The sequence below is a fragment of the Rhinolophus ferrumequinum genome, chromosome 23 (genome assembly GCF_004115265.2).
Source record: "Rhinolophus ferrumequinum isolate MPI-CBG mRhiFer1 chromosome 23, mRhiFer1_v1.p, whole genome shotgun sequence".
NCBI lineage: Eukaryota > Metazoa > Chordata > Mammalia > Chiroptera > Rhinolophidae > Rhinolophus > Rhinolophus ferrumequinum.
The window spans coordinates 24,679,748-24,699,562 of record NC_046306.1 but is presented as its reverse complement, the minus strand read 5'-3'; the positions used below and the strand labels follow the sequence as shown (position 1 = coordinate 24,699,562).

At 45.6% G+C, this 19,815-nt stretch overlaps 1 protein-coding gene across 1 annotated transcript in view; it reads right to left on the bottom strand.

The window, feature by feature from the left end:
- Positions 1–248: 248 nt before the first annotated feature.
- The window catches only part of TGM3 (transglutaminase 3), a 40,258-nt gene continuing 20,691 nt past the window's right edge, over positions 249–19,815 (bottom strand). The window contains exons 8-13 of the mRNA XM_033094290.1: positions 13,891–13,994; positions 12,043–12,288; positions 7,974–8,282; positions 5,251–5,408; positions 1,259–1,392; positions 249–845 (exon numbers count right to left, since the gene is read on the bottom strand). Coding sequence (XP_032950181.1) covers positions 698–845; positions 1,259–1,392; positions 5,251–5,408; positions 7,974–8,282; positions 12,043–12,288; positions 13,891–13,994 — 1,099 coding nt within the window. The 3' untranslated portion in view covers positions 249–697. The remainder of the gene's footprint in view (positions 846–1,258; positions 1,393–5,250; positions 5,409–7,973; positions 8,283–12,042; positions 12,289–13,890; positions 13,995–19,815) is intronic.

The window sequence follows — 19,815 nt, the reverse complement described above, 5'->3', positions numbered from 1 at the left end:
AATCTAGTTTGGGACATCAAATCAGAAAGTTTTCCTAAATTGACTTGAAATGTCTCCCTAGTTTTGCACCTGGAGCCACACAAAGCAAGCCCACTCCTTTCGGGCATTGGAATGTGGAGGACAAGTTTTCCCAAGGTCATCCCTTCACAGGAAGGACATGGCCCCGGCCACTCTCTCCTTTTCTACCACCTTAGGTGAAGCAGCAGTCTTGAAGAGCCGATGCTGTGTGATTGCACTCTTTTTAATGTTTATTTTGAGTGCAAGAATGTGAGTGCCATGACAGAAGGTTAACCATCCCCTCCCCTCCACAGTGGCCCCAGGCTGGAACAGGAATATCCCAACTGCAGGCTTGGGATCAGCAAAGAGTCCAGACTGGCTTCTCCCTGGTATGCATTCAGAGAGTTGCTGGGTCAGGTACCATTCATCCTGCTGCAATGGTGGGCGGGAGGGCTGAGCGGGGCCTGGGGCTCACAGAGCAGGCAGCCACAGGGAGAAGCAGCCAGGGAATGTGAAAAACTGATCAAGTCTCGGGTCAGGGTGGAGCCAGGCCAGCCTGGGAGTGAGGGAACAGGGTGTGCTGGAGGCTGGAGCTGCTCGTCCAGGAAGCCTTAGGAAATGGAGTGGGTTTCCCAGGCTGGACAGGTGAGCCCTGCCTGCTCCGTGGTACCCAAGTTTGTATGTGGGTCACCCGGGCCCTTCACTCGGCCACATCAATGGACAGCATAGCCTTGATCGCAGGAAACTTGTTGCAGGAGAAATCAGCGAGCAGCTGCTTGGTGCCACTCCGTGTGGGCATGATTTCAAAACGCACCCGGGACCGCTCCTTGGGGCGCAGGGTTGGCACACTGTTGGGGAAGGGCACGAGTCAATATTGATGGTGAGATTCACGGCCCGCATCCAGATTCACTGGATGGGCCTCTGTGGCCTCAAGTCCTGCTCTGGTTGGGACCGGACAAGGTCACTTCTCCTTTAGCTCCCTCTCACTGCCGCCCTAAGTCACCAGATCCCTCCAGCCCTGGGACCCCTCAGCAGGTGGAGGTAGGGGTTCCATGATCTCCCAAATACGCTAAGCCCTGAGGACCAGCTCCAAGTTCTGGTGACCTGGACTTCCTGAGAGTTCAAGTTTGGTGAACCCCCAAACCAAGGGCAAATGTGTATGCCTACGTGCAGATTCTCGAGTTCCAAGGCTAGAGAAGCTCTGTGTGCCCGGTGCCCCGCTCCGACCACCCCACGTGGGCCTTTTCAGCCTGGGACTCACTCGATCTTGAGGCTTCCCAGCAGCAGGCCGCTGCCCTCCACCATCAGCACGCAGTTCTTCACCGGCTCGTCCAGCGGGTTGGAGAACAGCATCTGGACGTTCACGGGCTTCCGCACCTTAGCCTGCTCCAGCAGCTACGGGGAGGAGAGGGGTTGACAGAGTCAGCACACTTGCTGCTCGGCTCACCTGCCATTCGGTGAGAGCTGACAGGGCTGGCTGGGTGACTGGGTCATGGGGAAGCTGTCACTGAGGACACAGGCCGGGAGGACTGTCTGTTTCATCTTCCTACGTGTCAGTGACATTCATGCAGGGGGTTCCCAGGGAATTGCTGTGATCCCCATGCTACAGACAGGACGGACGCCTGGCTGAGGGGGAAGGCCACACACTGTAGTGGCTGACAGCACTTTAACGTCCCTGCGGGGTTCACAGTCCCCTTTTCCAATTCATCCCGGGAAGGGCGTGCACTTCTTCCCAGGACAGCCTGGTTCTGCTGCGGGCTACTCTGAGTGTTGGGAAAGGTTTCATTCTGAACTTAATAACAGTTCTTTCCTCGAACCTCACTCCCTGATCCTGTTTCTTCCCTTCAAGGCTGGAAGCCCCCTCCCTGAGCTGCTCTCCACAGGACACGGTGTTGGGCCCCCACTTCAATTCAGGTCATTCTCTTCTGAGGACACCCTGTCTAGTGATATCCTTCAAATTTCTGGAGCCCAGAGTTTCCTTACATGCTATCTTGTGGCCTGGACAGGGCTCCAACATTGCACTGTCCTTGGTCAGAGGCCTGAGAAGCCTAGGCTTCCAGTCAGAAAAGCAAGCCTGGACGATTTGTTTGCTCCCAAAAAAGAAAGCTTGTGGTTCTGCCAAGAAGCAGACATGACTGGGTCTCAACTTCCTTGTCTGATAAATGGACTAGTCATCCCTTCCTGCCTTCTTCTCTGGGATATGAGGGCCCGTATGAGATCATGGATGGGAAGAAAGCGTTTTGGAAGTAGAAATTGAAATTGTGTGGCTGGTGGATTTCTTTTCTTCTTCTTTTGAGGATCACTACAGGGAGGCTGCTTTATGTGTTTCTTTTTCTTTTTCTTGCCACGAATCCTTATAGCAACCATTTTACAGTACGAATGGTGTAGCTCAGAAAGACTGAATAGCCAGGGCCTCCCTGGTTTCAGAGCGTTTGTTGTCCTCACTTGTGATGCCTACCAATAATTTGTGCATAACTAAAACATTTTAGAGACCGTGGTCTATACCATAATTTCTCCCGTGGAACTCATTTCAGTGTATGACATAATTTGAAGGGTGAAGCATGATTTTATACCATTGGGTTACAACAAGGCTGCATGAATGGTGCCATGTTTTTCACATTGATATTCAATTTGAGATTTCCATGTACTTGTTTTTCTTTCTTTATTGCTGTTCACCACCCTGTCCTATTGACCGAAATCTGTACATGCACCCAAAGGAGAGGATAAAGGCCACTAGAAACTGTGTGTGATTGTCAGTGGTCCCTGGATGAATAAAGGACATCACCCTTTGGCACAACGTTCAGATTTCATGGTTCCGATTCTACAGTGTAAGGACCTCACTGCTAAGTGCCAATCAATGCCAGATAAGACAATGGGGTTTTACCCAAATTCGTATTTTTTTCATACAGATCACCCTTATAAGATTAAAAATCTGCACCCTGCTCTGAATGAGCTACGCATCAACTCGTTGAGTTAAGACGAGGAAGGATGTCTTGATTCTCTGAAGGCCCAAGTGGAGGAGAGAAGGTGTTAGGAGGAAAGTCACACAAACGCGTCCACAAGAAGGAAGAGCAGATGCCTTTTAACAAGATTCAAGAAGAAAGTTCTCAATGGTATATTTCCAGCCTGTATGCATTCTGATTTCCTTTTACAGAGTGTTCAAAGACAAAGCAGACTTGATATGGAAATCCAAAAGATGTAACACAAAAGTATTGACTAAAAGATACGGCTATGAGAAGGGTTGAGGATATCGGATAAGAGTTTATAATTGGGAGAGACCTGACTTCATTTGAACATGGATCATTTTAACGCAGAATGTTTTCATAACTGAACTGGCTGCTCCCCAGCCTCGTTTACCAGCCTCGGGAATGAGAAGAAGTACTGGGCTGTCCATCAAGTCGTCAGTGACAGGGCACATTTCTTGGAAAGGCCCTGGGAAGCAGGGGAAGCCTTAACACACAGGGAACAAGTATGGACTGACAATGAAAACTATCGGTGGGGAAGAATGCCGGCCTGGAGCCAAGCGTCTCTGTTCCAGGGGAGAGAGATGTTTTTGTTTTACAAATACTGATTGTCTTCTATGATGTGGCAGGGGAGACAGTGATGGCCCCGAGCAGGGGGAGCACCTACTCTCATGGAGTTTACGTCTGCTGGAGACAGCAACCAAGCAATTGCACAAACAAAGGTATAACTTCAACTAGGACAAATGCCGTGAAGCAAGAGGACACAGGCTCAGGAGGTGTTTAACTGGAGACCAGGCTGAATTTTGCGGGGGAGGTGTGGAAGGTCAGGAAAGCCTTCCTTAAAGAAATGACATCCTACAAGGAAAGTGTTTTATCATCCCCATTACAGAGTTGGAGCAACTGAGACTCAGAGATTAAGGGACATACTCAGGGTCACTGCTGATAAATGACGAGGCCTGGATACAAGGTTATAGACCCAAAGGCTGAATGACTGCCCTGCTCTGCTTTCACCTAAACTGGCTGCCCAGTCCCTGACTCCCTAGCCCCTGAGAGGGAGGGTCACCCTGCCCTTTCTGAAGCACAGGACAGACTAACCAGGACAGTGAAAGGGCTCAATCGCAGGCTAACTGCATGGCTGTAGGAGCCCTGGGTCCTCCTGACCTCTGTCTGAGCTCCCTGTGGCCAGGGTGCAGCTTGGGGAGATGGGACCAGGGCAGCCACAATTATCCAGCTCCTCTAGAAATCTGGGGCTCAAGAAGCTGGCAGCATTGCGATGGAACAGAGAAAGGCAATCACTGCCTAGACAGGTGGGGCAGATGGTAGCTACAGCAGACGCCTGACCCATGGGGTTAGGCTGTCTGTGGGACCTCAGGGAAGACCCCATCTCCTCTGCCTACCCTTGCCTGCCAGCCCCTCACCCTTTAGGTTTGTGTTGTCTGGCTCTGGTGGCCTACACCCTGGGCTGGGGGGGCGGGCAGGCCCTGGGGCTGGAGAGGAGGGACAGGCTGAGAATCAGCACAAGTACTTCTGGTCCAGGCACCGAGGAAGGGATAGAGTGGCCCCAGGAACCTGGGAGCAGAGCCCAAAGCCAGAGCAGAGACAGAGGAGGCCTCATTCTCAACCACTGTGAAGATGCTGCAGCCGGGTACGGACGTGCCGGATATCCTGGGAAGGGCCCTGGGCTGGGAGTCCCAGGGCCTGAGGTCTAGCCCTGGCTCTTGCAGTAACTAGCAGTTCTTTCTCTCTGGGCCTCAGTTTACTCTTGTGTGAAACGGCAGAGTATGGGAGCACGAGACTAGGCTCCTAAGAGCCCACAGTTCTATAACTCTGGGGTCTAGAGAGTGGAGAGATATATGTGAGTTGTGCCCATTTCTGATCTGCTCTACAAATATGTCTGGGGGCTGGTCTGTGATCTCCCTGCAGGCAGAACCCAGCTCCTGGGGCCCTCTGTGATTCTTGAGTCTGCCATGGCCCAGGACACAGCAGATGCTCAGAGCTGAGTGGGTGGGAGAGTGAACAGAAGAGTCCCTCCAGCCACTACTGAGCTGGTACCCCCAGTGGCTCTAGAACTGGAACCAAAGAAGACACAGGGCAATGTGCCTGTTTATCTCACCACCCAGGTAACAAGGTTTGAGCAGGATCTCTTGGAGGATCCATTTGGCAGAGACTGGACCAGAGCTGAGCCCAGTCCTCTGCCTCTCTCAGCAGGGAAGGACCTTCCTTGTGGTCTGGGAGGGCCATGGCTCACAGGGCTGGCTGGCCAGGGGTCACCCCTTCCCCATCCCTTTACCTCCAGAGTCAGGGTGGGGTTGTCCAGGATGACGTCCCTTTCCACCACTACCTCAGCCTCATCGGAGGCCTGACATATGGCTGTGGTCCGGATCATGTTGTCCGCTTTCAGGTACTTCTCATACTGAGCGTATGAGATCTTCACGGGATGCTGTATTTCTGGAAGGAGAAGCCAGGGGAGCAGAGTGAGAGGGAGTGGGGTTGGCTTCTGAAACCTCTTCAAAGCTGATACCAAGCCAAGTCAGTGCGAGTGGGCCAGGAGTATCTGTAGCCCAGGGCTTGACTGAGCCCTCCCTGGGCCAAGCCTTGTGGGAAACACCCCCCTATCCTGTGCAGGCTCTAGAGGAGGGACCAGGGAGAGACCAGGACTGTAGCTGGCTGGGCAGATTCCCAGGAGGATGGGCTTAGAGGGGATGAAGCTTCCTCCACATCCAGAAAACGTCAGAGGGCAAATTTCCTTTTAAGGGGCAAGGGAAGAATACAAATGTTAACTGATTGCCTAGTGATGATTGCAATAATGATGACAACACAGGAAAAACGAGGAAGGGAAGCCAGGGACGGGCAAAATGAGAGCTTAGGATCCTCCCAGTTCATTTCATAGCCCCGGATTCTATCGCAGCAGTGTTCGAAGCACTTCCCCGCCTCGGGTCTCTTCTGCTTCCAAGTCATCGGCACATAACAGTCAGACAAGCATTTAGAAGAACTTTTGTTTTTCTTTTCCCAAATCATGTCCCTCCTCTTCCGTGTCACCTCAAAAATCTTCCGTGGCTCATCACTAAATAAAATTCAGATCCCTCAATCTGGCCCTGCATCACTGAGCCCAGCTCACCTCTCCCTTAACTACAATTTTATACATATATATATACATATATAGTTACAAGAAGTGGAGTTCAGCATTAGGAATAGAGACAGTGGAAATGTAATGGCTGTGTGTGATGTCAGAGGGGTAGTGGATGGGGGAGGGGGGTTGTCACTGTGTGAGGGATATAAATGATAAATGTCTATTACATTGTTTTGTGTACCTGAAACTAATTAAAAAAAGGAAAAAGAAAAAAGAAAAAAAAAAGGACCTTCTGCACCTCTCATTGTTCCTTCTCAGGACAGGCACATGGTCACCTCCCTGCTTTGACTCACGTTGTTCTCTCAGGTGGAAATGCCTTCCCCAGCTTCTCTCCATTCATCTGGCTCCTCCCCAAGCTTTGAGGCTCCCATCTGGTACCGCAGGCCACAGGTACCGCTCCCTCCTCTGTGGTCCAGGGCAGCCCCATCTCTCCACACTATCCTGCTCGGTGGCCTGGAGGCACCCCTTTGAGGTAAGGCTGTAAGGAGGAAGCTGCCTCTGCTTTTAGCACTGGAGAAATTTGCCCCGTCTGCCCCAAATGAAGGTATGACAGGCCCTTGCGTCACCTGGTCCAAACCTTTCAGACAGTGAACATTGAGGCTCCCTTCTGAAAATGGCGGAGGACTTATTAACAGGGTCACCCGGAAAGTAGGTGACAGCATCCGGACCAGTTCACCTGTTTTCTCGCCCCTTCCCATTTCATTATGCTCCCTCTTGCAGAAGTTTTTTTTTTTTTTTTTAACCATTTCTCTCATGTGAATTACTTTGGGCCTACAAAAATAGCTCTTCTCTTGAGCTCTGAAAGTGAACAACAACGAGGCAGTTGCTTTTGGTATGGGGAAGATTTCTGCTAAAATTCTGCCAAAAGTCAGGTTGCTAGGGGACTGCTGCCTTCTGACAGGTAAAACGTGTCTCAGGTTCCTCTGCAGACAGACTTCTTTCAAGATGGGCTGTATAATTAATCAGTTTTTATTATTGCTTTCTGTGAAGCAAATCGCCACCCCACCCTTGTTAATCTTCTCTGTAAGTCTCAACTTTTCATAACAGCTTGAGGGATTTTGCCAGTGTGGGCACACCTGCATTGTAATTCTTCCAGGGCACCAGCCTTTCCCTGCTCCACCTGCTCCCTTCCCGTCTGTGCCACCCAAGAGCAAGGAGTAACTGTTCCTCCCAAATTCTCAGACCTCCAAGAAAACCCATCGCTGTCGTCAGGAAACTCCACTCACTCATGGACAGCTGTGGGGAACATTAGGCAAGGGTACAAGACCCTGTGGTACATTGCAAAACTTCTGGGGTCAAATCTGAAAAGTGATTCATTGTGGGGTGGGGTGGATGGGCGTGGCATGTGGGGGATGGTGGTGGCAGCAATACATCCTAGAAAATGGGTGTGGAGGGTGGTACTGGATGTAGCATCAGGAAACCTAGGACCAAGACCTTGGCATTGCCACTTACTAGCTATGACACTTAATCTCTTAGGTGAATCACAATCTCTCCAAGCCTCAGTTTTGGCCTCTGTAAAATGGGAATACTGAAATCTGTTCTTTATAGAAGGTCAAATGAGGTAGTGTATAAGGAAGCGCTCTGCCCACTGTGGGAAGTGGTATATACCTGTAAGGGATAATGTGGTATGTCTATTAATCACCCAAGACTCCCTCCTTCCTCACTGAGGGCATAAAAGGATTTGGGTTGGCACCATGCCAACGCATTGTGCACCATGACAGCAACTTCCAAAACTTCCAAATCTAAGGCTTAACCGCAGAGGCCCTGTGCTGTTCGATCCTTAGACGATTGAGTCAGTTCCAATAGGAACTCTCCAACCCCAACAGAATATCAGTGACCCTGGATGCAAGGTGCCTCAACAACCTAGAGGAAGAATGAGTTACCTTCTTCAGGGTCCAGAGATACTGTGATGGAGTCCTTCCACACTTCGTGTACAAGCGTGCCATTATAAACGATGGTCCAGGCTGTCATGTTCACTGTCACTGTCTTCATATCTCTCGTCAGGTTTTTCACCAAGAGGGCTAGGTTGACTTCTTTGCCCACTGCCAGTATGCCATTGACCTTGAACTTGCCAGAGATGCTGGGCTGCCGTTCCTCATTTGTGACGTCTCCTGCAGACGTTGGGCCAAATGAACTGTTGGGTTTAAGTTTCCCCACAGCTTTTTCAAACACTTTTCTTTCCTGGCTGGAACCTATGTGGGGGGAAAAGAGAGAAGTATCTCAGAGACGCAGTGGCAACCTGGACTGAGGACAGTGTCCTGCCTGGAAAGTGGCCTGGGACTAACACTGGTTCTGCTGCTGCACAGTGATTCTGACCCAGGCAAGTGTCCAACCTCTCCAGGTCGCCATTTCATCCTCTTTAACATTTTCGCTGCGACCTTTGTCTATAGTTGAATGCTATTTCCATGCCGCTGACTGCGGCGTTTGACTTTACCCCATGAGCTCAGTGTTCCAGAAGGGAAGTTTAAGAAAATGGATGTACATTTTTCTATATTTTTGTATTTTTCAAGAATGAATAATGATAGGAAATGTTTATACTTTAAAGTAATCATTTATTTTAACAAAATGTAGTATCTTAACTGTATTTACTTAAAAATATAAATACTGTAATTATTTTCTGTGGGTTTTTGACACATTTTGGAGAACAAATTTGAAATCAGTTAATGCAGTGAAAAGGTTAAGGTCAGGCTCTCAGACCAGCCAGTCTATGGTGCTTTTCCAATCAGCTCTAAATTTCCAAGGAGCTGTATGTAAGGAAAGTTTCTCAGCAACAGTATAAAATTACTATATGGCTCGATATTTTTGCTTAGGTTAATTAGGTTAGATTTCTTTCTTTCTTTTTTTCTTCCTTTTGTTTTTTTTTTAAACAAAGTTTCCTTGGAAGATTTAAAGAACAAACAGATAATTTAAAAATAAATAAAAACCGAGCTGAAAAGGTTAGAATGAGTTCACAGGCAAAGTAAATACATAAATAAATAAGGTTATGATTTCGAATTGGCTTCAGTAGAATTTTTTTCAAACCAATTTACCGTGTTATTCTGCTTTGTTTCTAAAGGTGCTTTGAAGGGTTGACGAGCATTACTTTTGTCTGTGTCAGTTGACAGTAACTTCGCATGGTTGGTATGGTTCCAAGTTATGACTAGTTTCAATTGTCAAGAGAGTTCAGGTTTCAGAAACACAAAGGACTCACTGAGTCAGATTGTGGGTCCCGCTGAATGTGATGGTATAAACAGCCCGTGGAGAACAGCCGTGATATATGCTAAAGTTCATGGCTCTTGGGCACTAAAAGCTGAGTGACAAACTCCAAATTTCTGAGCCAGTGTTGAGCTCCCTGCCTTGATCTGAAGATAGACCCACTATCAATGGGAAGGTATTGATCTTCTAGGAACATGGACAGAGGTACACAAGGAATTACCATGTTTATATCTGCAAACCATATTTATGGCCTCCACCTTCCCCAACCAACCTGGGAAATTTTTCAGACTCCAAATGACTTATTATAAGCACTTTGCCCATACGTTACATGTAAGAACTGGCTGAGATCTCAGAGACCAATTCATCCAAGCCCATCAGGCTAGAATTAAGGCCCTAAGCAGGGAAGTGACTGGTCCAAGTGACAAGTCTAATCTGGAGATTAGAAGCAGAGAGGGAGCCAGTCTTCATGACCCCATAGTTCAAGGTTCCTCCCACACTCCCTACCGAAAAGGAGGCAGGCAGCCAGATTACCCGAACTGATAGCTCCTGGTGGGCTGGGTTCCTTTTGGTGCCTTCCCATTCTCCAGCGGAGTTGTAAGTCCACACCCAGGGCTGATGTCTGAGCGGGGAGCAGAACCTTCTGTGCCCAGGACCTCGGAGCAGGTGTGTTTGCACAATGAGGCTCAGAGCCTAGATACCTATATAGGTCACCGGCTGGGCTTACTCAAGACTACGTTTCCTGCTACTGTTTTCTCTCTTGGTGTTACTATTGCACAAATGCTTAGCAACCCATTTTATGAGCTTTTCTTCCCTAGGGCCCTCAGAGACAAACGCATCATTAGGTAAGGAGAACTGGGCGACAGCAGGCAGGGTGATGAGCCCTGCTGTCACGCAGGGGCTGGGGCGTTGCCAGGAATCCTGCAGGGATTCTCTCCAACCTGGCCAAAACCTGGCTCCTCTTCATTGTTTAGAAGGTTTGGCTGGGACAGCCAGAGCCCCCAAGAAGTAGAATCAAGGCATGACAGTAAGGTAGGGCACCCCCACAGAGTCATATAGTCAAGTAAGCGGTGCACTTCAAAAGTCAGCTTGGGAGGTCATTATTCCAATGAGGCTGCAGATGTTCAAACTGGAAAAAAATCACCACTATTTATGAAGTCCTCACTCTGTGCCAGGCACTGTACTCGGTGCTTTATAAACACCGGCTCATTTACATCCTACTGAAGACAGGCATCGCTACTGTCATTCTACAGTTGAGGAAACAGGGGATGAGGGATCCTAAGAATCATGCTTGAGGTCGCGTAGTTCTGTGGTAGGACTGGAGTTCACTTCTTGCCCCGGGTGGTTTGTTCTCTGGCCCCTTCGCTTATTTCCACATCATGACATCGTTGAAAATGCTTGTCTTCTATCTGCCTTCCCCTCTGATCTATGAGCTCTGCAAGGGCGGGGGCCCATCTGCAGTGTTTTCTGTTGCCTCCCCAGAGCTGAGCACAGAGCAGGCACTGGTGGAGGTCTCAGTCCATGTTTATTGACTGAGAGAAGGGCCATCTGAACCCGACAGTGGGAAAAGCTTGCAGAAACAGATGGGGCCAAATTGAGGTCACCAATCTCATTGCCCTAGAGTTGTGCCTGCAAATGTCCACAAACACCACTACCCAGAGGGTCATGCAGCTGAACTTGGAGCCAGAACAGACCTTACCTCCTGTGCTCAGCGTTTCTCTTTTGTAAACTGCAGCCAGCGCCAACAGCCAGCAGTTGCACAGTTGTAGGGTTTACTTTAGGATGTACTGTGGGCACCTTCCTGAGAGCACTTTTCTTGACCCCTCAGAACCAACTGTGAGGAGCCACTGAAGCAACCATTTCAAAGCATTTTAGAAAGAGTGAAACATCGGCTCTCTTAAGGAATGGACTGGCTTGCTAGAGCAAGCATTAATTTACTTTGGGCTATTTCTAAAAATGAACATCCCCTGCAAATGTAGAATTTTTGTCACAATTGAGAATCCTCAAAGAGAGAGGCTGCTGACTTTGAAAGCAACTTCCAAAATAGAGCAACAAGAGTCATTTGAGTTAAAGGTAGCCTGATAGCAGCCAGCCTTCCCGGTGACTTTAGAGGGCCCAGCACTCATGTAGACGCTTAAGATTTCAGGGGCCTGGGAATTCTCCTCGTGATGCAGTCCCACCTCATCTGGTTTCTTGGGAGGCCTCCGAAGTGAACATAGCACAAGCCCATGTCTTTGGAGTCTTTGTCCATTTCTTTGTTCAGAGAATGTTTTCTGTCTGTGTTTCTTGGAGACTAAGGGAGGGGGTTGACTGAATAATTTCTCCTAAAGGCCTTGGGAGCCTCCTATGGGGACCATGTTTCTCCCTGTGCTATTTAATCATTGTGCTGTCACCCCAGGTATGCAATTGGCAAAAGACCCAGCTGAAGATGAGCTGGAATGACAGCTGCCTGTGCCCTGTGGCAAACTTCCTCTGGCGCCAGTCTGCCCATGACAGTTCTGTCCCCACTGAAAACAGTCTGGGAAGTTGGGTGTTAGGTGCCAGAGAGCAGTCTTACCATTCAGGCAGAACTGGCTGAGCTTGCCCAAGGCCGCATAGCACGTGAGGGGCAAAAACCACATGTCTGCTCTGACAGTGCCGTGCTCGGGTACTCATCCAGTGAGTTTACCTGGTACCAATGAGTTTACTCTTTCCCACTTTAAAAGCTCTCTTGCCACCATTAATCCCCAAGTGCCACAGCCTCACCAGTGCCCCTCTTACCTTCTGGGTATTTGTATTTCTCGGTGACGTCCATGCGAGAGTAGCTGCCTACCGCCTTGGTGCTGATGTACTTGCCAATGGTGTGAGGGTCCAAGGAGTTCTGCTTCTGGTTGCCGTGATGGGAGTCGTAGATCCAGGTGATGCGGTCGGCATTCACCTCCGCAAATATGAACGGCATGTCGAAGTCCAGATTCACATCACCCTCTCGGATAGCCGTAACGGAAGCGGGACCGCACTGGAACACCCCTGGTGGTCAGGGTGCACAGGTTAGAGGCATGCCAAAGCAAGGCCCGTCTGCAACAGCCCACCCTAGGGCCTGCTCTGCCGGGGGCCATCCACAGCCACCCAACTCCCCTGTTTCCATCCTGCCAAACTCCGTCAGCCCCCCCAGTCTGCCCCCCTCATTGGGCACTCAGCACAAATGGTGCTACTGTTATCTTCTGCAATAGTACCCTGATCTGACTTCATCTCTTCAGAAGACTGGCCCAATCCTACGCGTACATTCTGTGGGTGCGTACTAACCCACTGCCCTAGATCTGTTTCTGAAAGAGGAAAGTCTAGCTGTCTCGTGCTCAGGGTTTCCTCTTTTCTATCTCTGCAAATCATTCTTCCCAAATCATCGCCTCCCTGTTCCTGGAAGAGTTCCCTGAACACGCAGACCACAGGGGTCTCTCGCTCCTCTGAGCTCCCAAACCCTGTCACCTCTCTTCTTTCACCTTCAGCATGGGTAGCTCCGATAAAGACAGATAGATAGATAGATAGATAGATAGATAGATAGATAGATAGATAGATAGACAGGTAGGTAGATAGATTAATGAATAGATGGATCTAGATTAGATGTAGATATAGATATATAGATACAGTTTGACTCATGAAGTGCCCAGCCAAAAAACAGCAAGGTACAACAGAAGAAAAAAAAGAGAATTATTGCATTTTATTGACAAAACAAGTAAACAAAAAAGATACACACTTTTATATGCCTGGAACAGTCACTTACAACTTTCTTTTTACCATGACCCTTAAAAATAAATAGATTTTACATCTTGGCACATATATGATCCTGAAACAAAAGTTTTACAGGACAATATTTATTCTTACTATGTCCAATGCACCCTGATATTTAATTTCTTTTCCTTTCCTTCAACCCACTCCTTTACCTGCCATCCTATTTCATTTCTTAAAATGATGGTCATAACCCACTGACCTTATTTTATAACCACTAATGGGTTACAGTGAAAAGTTTGAAAAGCAGTGGTCTAGAAAACATCTGGAGGGTTACCATCCCACCCCTAAGTCCCCCAGTCTAGTCCCATTCATTGCTTCTGGTAGAGAAACTACAGTTGGGAGAGGGGGTAAAACTTAATTTTCATTGTAAGTCCTTTGAGAATGGTTTGAAAAAATTTTTAAACCACGTGTACATATTACTTGTATAATTAACTTTTTCTTTTTTCTTTTTTTAAGTTTGAAAGAAACAACTGAAAATGAAGATAACAGACAATCCTGTGCTGGGAGGGACAGACTACCAGAGGCAGTGCAGGAAAATCACTGTTGGCAGAGGACGGCTTCTTTTCCTTGTTGCCTGGCATATGCCGGGGCCTCCACAGGAGTGATGGCAGCTATGTGGGCACAGGCAAAGCACTCAGTTAAATAGCAGCCTGAGCCAAGCAAAATTAGGAAAATAAATCTACCTGGAAAGTGTTTTTGTTTTAAGCCCATTGCACCTTCCAGAGATGGAGAGGACTCAGGTGACTTTTCTGTGCCACGGTTCACTACTACAAAAAATTGAAAGGCTGTGATGTACAGCCAAACCCAGAAAAGGGGGCCATCAGTGGGCCAGCAGGGGGTTACCTTGGCTTCTCTCCTGGGGGGTGGCGTCCAGAACCTGCCATCCGCTGTACGAGGGGCCCAAGTCAGTCCGCACAAACCAGGCTTCATTCCAGACGTGGAAATTCCTACAGACAGAACCACAGACTGCAGAGCTTGCCCAAGGCCACCACAGCAGGTGAGGGGCAAAAACCACATCTCTGATCTGATAGGGCAGGTCTCTGATACTCCTCGAGTGAGTTTACCCTGTGCCAGTTATTGCGCTAAACCTTGGTGCGCATTGCTTCTCTTAAATTCTCACAGCACTGTGAAATGGGACCTATTTTGATGCCCATCTTATAAAAGGGGAAACAAGGCTCAAAGAAGTCAAGCAGCTAACAATGGCAGCATCAGTTTGGACGCAGGTATGCCTGACTCCAACACCGAGGTCCTTGACCACCATGTTCTACTGCCTGTCTGAGGAGCAGAGTGGATCTAGGTTAGAGCTAGAGACTCAGCAGGCAAACCCACACGGTTTTCTTTTGTGCATCCTACCGAGGGACATTACACTATTTGGTGCAGGCTGAAGATGAATGGGCCTACATCAAAAACGACACATCTGACTAAGAGCCACAAAGTCTTTGGCTGAGGTCTGGATGGAAGAAGGACATGTACCAGTCCTGACATGTTCTTCATCAATGGCATCCCCTCATCTCACAATTGGTACGTCTCAGTCACAGATTCCCTCCCTCACCAGGTATAGCCAATTCGCTAAAGTCTTATTCATTCTTGATTCTGCCCTTTCCTCTCCACTCCCACAGCAAGTACATTAACGGTGGCATTTTGGGGTTCAACTAGAAGAAAATATAAGTCCAACATAAGTCCAAGTCCTAGCTAACCTGAAAAAAAAATTATTTATACTCATGAGGTGAAGAAGATGGATTTAAGCAGAGAACCAATTTCAGAAACCATAAAGAAAAAGATTGATATATTTGACCAGGTAAAAGTATTAAACGTGCATATAACAAACAAACAAACAAACAAACAAACAAACAAACAAACTCTGGTTCTGTTTCCAACATGGAAGACTAAGTTCATAGGAGATAATCCCCTCTGCAGATAACAATAAACTAAAAAAACATACAAAAGACAATTATCTGAGAGTGAACAAAGTAGAAGGATTTTAGAAGGGAGTCAAAACCTGGAGGAAGAGACCAGCATGGGATGAGTTGCACTTTTGGTGATTTTGCCCTAAGGATAGGCCACAGTTGGGGTAAAGAGCAGGGCAGTAAAAACTCCAACAGACAGCCCATATCTTTCTGACCTGAGGAGATAAGAGAGTGAGGGGCAAGTCTTGGAAAGGAAAGAGTCAGAGGAAGGCAAACCCTAATTTGTATGCAAACTCTGCCCAAGCTTCCAGGAGACCTCTGAGGCAGACTACAAGTAGTCCAGCTAAAGACAAAAGAAGTGCACCGAGACATGAGCTGCTGCTCACTACTGGTGAGACAGAGTTTGCAGTTGAGTCTACCCTGGGTAGGCTGCTAAGACAAAATATCAGAATCCAGACATACCCAGTGTCCAGGATACAATCCCAAATTACTCACCATCCAAAGAACCAGAAAAACATCACTTATCCTCAAGGGAAAAGACAATCAACAGTGACTAATCCTTAGATAATCGAGATGTTTGAATTGTTGGACAAGGACTTTAAAGCAGATATTATAACTATGTTCAATGAAATGAAGGAAAATATGCTCGTAGCAAATGAAGAGAGGAACTCTTAGCTGAAAAATAGAAACTTTAAAAAAAAAACACCAAATGGAAATATTTAACTGGAAAAAAATAGCAATATGTGAAATTATTTAATGGATGGGCTTACTAGCAGAATAGAGATGACATAAAAAAGTGTCAGTAAACTTGAAGATAGAGCAGTAGAAGTTATCCAATCTGAAGAAGAGAGAGAAAAACTATTGGGAAAAAAAAATCAATACAGTGGGGGAAATATATGCAACATACATGGTAGACAGAGATTTACTATAATTAATATTATAGAGTATTTACAGATCAGTAAGAAAAAGACACAAAAGAAAAAGTTAAACCCACCAATGATGGACAATGAGAAGACAATTTTCATCAGAAATATCAATAATCACTGAACATATGAAAATTGTTTTAACCTCACTGCCATTAAAAGAATTAAAATGACAAAGAGACACCATTACATGCATTGGGCTAACAAAGATGAAAATATAGGATGTTACACATTGTTGTGTGATATTGATTTCCAAGTGTGGGAAAACAAGAGCTGTCATATACTACTCTTGGGAATTTAAAGTGGTGTGACATTTGTGCAAGGCAACTTGGCGATGCATATGAAAAACCTTTAAAAATCGATATATGCACTAAACCATTAATTCCACTTCGAGGAATTTCTCCTATAAAAAAACTCATATGAATGCACATAGATATACAGGAAAAGATAGTCACTGAAGCATTGTTTGTAACAGCAAAAATAACAGAGGAAAAGTTCATCAGTAAGGGAATGGTCAGATAACTTGTGGCACAGCCATGCAACAGAATACCACAGAGCTGTCCAAAGGAATGAGCAAAATCAATCCAGCACTTATGGGGAAAGTTGTCTAAAATATATCATCAAGTAAAAAACGCAAGTTACAAAATAGTGTGTAGATATATACGTATATCTATAAGTTTACAAAAATATGTACAAATATGATGAACCTATTTGAATTTAGAAAATTATACATTAAAAAGTCAGTGAAAGTTAGTCCCTGATAATTCTATTACCTTAAACAACCACAGTTGAGATAATAGTTTGGTGTATATTTTGTGTATATGGACAGATTTTGGTACATATTGAACTAACCTTATTACATTATTTATTTCTGTTTTCACTTTCTATAAGAGACTTACTTATTATTTCTATAATTATATAATTACAAAATGAATATTTAAAATATGTGTATTATATAAATACTAATAGCTAATACAGTATGTGTCAACATAGAAAGTTATTAAGTATTCTAACAGGCCTATATAACAACCTATTTAACCTTTGTAATGCTCTTATGAGATAGGAATAATTATTATCCCTCCTCAACAATTCTGGAAACTGAGGCACAGAGCAATTAAGTAACTTGTTCAATGTTTCACACTAAATAGGCAGAATGGGCTGCAGTACCAATGCTTTTAACTACCAAAGTATACTGTCTCTCTAAATTTTTATTTATTAACATAGAAAGATATAAAAAATTATAAAATAGATTGTTTAACTTGATCCCACTTGGGTAATCAAATCTCAATGCAAATACAGGCAATGTGTGTGAATATGAACAGGAAAAAATGTCTAGAAGGATCTATCTCAAAGTGTTATTAGTGTTTTTCCTTTGGGTAGTTATATTATTAATGACTCTTCTTATTTATTGATTTATTTTTTATTATTTTATAGTCAGAAAAAATTTTTTTTCATTTTGCACGTTGTAAGAGGCTTCCTGTGGGGACCAGCTAGGATATGTGTGCAAGAAGGAGCTCTACAGTACACAGCTGTCAGAAGGAGTTAGAAGTGCACTGTAAGTACTTATCAGATGCAACATGACCTTGATATGTCCTTCAGGGAACTAAAAAGTCAGCTCCAGAACAAGGCAGAAAGGGATAAGACTATATGAGGTGAACAAACAGATAATTAAAAATAATACCAACAAATGATACGTGTGGGAAGAAATGAATACCCTTATTCACTACAAGAATGAAGCAGAGGTAGTTATAATCTTTCTGGAAGGCAACAACCAATAGATGTCATAAGCCTTGAAATGTTCATTCCCTTTAACCCAAGATATACCATTTCTAGAAATTAAGAAAGATTTCTTAATCACAGACATGCTCAAGATTTACATAAGAATTCACAGTACTGTGTTATTTATAATTAAAAAAAGGGAAATAGATGGGTATCACAGGGAATGGGAAATTGGTAACAGTAGAGAAAAAGATATGGTCAACAATTCAATGAATGATACACTTAAAATCTTATTTTTGAAGATAATTTAACGACAGAGGGAATATGCTCATAATATGTTTAGTCAAAGACACATGATATAAAACTGTTTGTGAAGGGGTTAATTTCCAGGTGTGGGAAAAAGTAGGATGTATCTATCATACGCTCTGTCTTGTACCCAGTCCTAGTAAAATGTGCGATCCCAATTCTACAAACAACAACTAGAAAAAAGATTGGATAGAAAATGATAAAATATTAAAAGTATGTTAATAATCAGATTACAAATGACTTATATATTCTGAAATTTCCTATAATTGTGAAAAAAAGTCATTATAAAAAGTTATCTCTAGGAAGACCCAAATAATGTATTTTTGAATGGGTCTTTAAGACCAGTTAAAATTCATCCTGGAGAAAGCAGAAGGAGTGTGGGAAGATGACCCTACATGGGTGAAAAAGGCAAGAATGGGCAGAGAAATCAATAAGAACATCAAGATATATGTTCATTTTCTTCCTAGCAGAGAACCCTAGGGGAAGGGCGGGTTGGTTAAAAAAAAAAAAAAAAAGTAAGTAGCTATGTTTTAATACTTATTTACAAAGCAGGAATTTGAGACAGAGCAGATAACAAACACTTCCTGGTTCCTCCCTCATTTGAAAGCCAGCAGTTTACTCAAACTTCTTTGGGGTGGATGTGACTTTCAAGTACCGAACGCGCCATCATGGAAATTCTGGTTTGTTTCTCTCTCCCACCTCCCAGCCTTGGGCTCTGTTCCTGTCTTGAGGGGTTTCAGTACTACTAGGAGCTCAGAAAAAGGACAAGCTGTAGGTATCAGAACTACCTAAGGCATTTATTAAAAGGTACATTCCTGCCCCTCCTATCTCCCTCCACCCAAGCCGATTTTAATAAAATCTTTAAAGTTTATAAACCAGTGCCCTAGACAGCAACTTAACATTTCTCAGTTACGCTTACCTTTGAATTCATGGGGTTAGGAGACGTGGTCTAGAAAGTAATCCCAAACCCCTACCCTTTCCACTGGTAAGCTCCTCTCTGTCCTTCCAAATGCACTTGAGATATTAGCTCCTCCAAAAGCTGGACATGCCACGTGCCAACCATACCTCTGTGTTATCTCTGAACCTTGCACATACGAGTCATTGAATTATTTCACTTCCGCTCTGTAATCACCCATCATCTCATGCAGCTATGAACTTCTCCAGTGTGGTTCCTGCCTCTCGCTGTTCTTGGTGCCCAGTGCAGAGTCTGGCCCACAGTATGTACTTCATAATGTACTCAGTAATGTACTGAATAATGTTTTCTGAATTAAATTACTCTGGGGCCTGCGCCATTCTTGGAGCCGGGGTTTCCCTGCTGTGGGTCTGAGTGCGGTGCTCTAGGTACGTTGGGCGCTGGCTAAGTATTAGTGGAGGCCACAGAGAGATTGCGTTAGGAGCTAGGGACTCAGGCTCAGGGCGGGTGCCAACAGCTTTTCTCCAGAACTGGCTGGCTCTACCTCCCCGATAACAGGGCAGGGCAATCCCCACGTGCCTTCCACCTTGGAGCTCTATGAAGTCTACAAGTAGAGTCAGGTCTGTGACTCTAGAAACTGAGGGATCAAGTCCAATAAATTAAGAAAATGAGCCTGAAATGTCAAGATAAAGATAACCTTGGTCAAACTGTTCCAAATCATTTGGTCGCTGCTCGGTGACTGAGCAAGCCCCAGGGACCTCCTGTAAATGGTCCAGAAGGAACCATATAAAAGAAGCAACCCAAACATAGCTCTCCCCCAAAGCATCCTGACTCTCAAGAAAGGAATACTCCAGTGCCTGGTGCCTCTCAAGCCAAACTATGGCCATGAGCAGAATGGCTTAGAAGAAAACGTACCCCACTGGATGCTGTGAGTGTGATGTAAAGAAAGATCTGGAAAAAATTGCGGAGGTCTCCTGATCTAACCCTTCATTTTATAGAT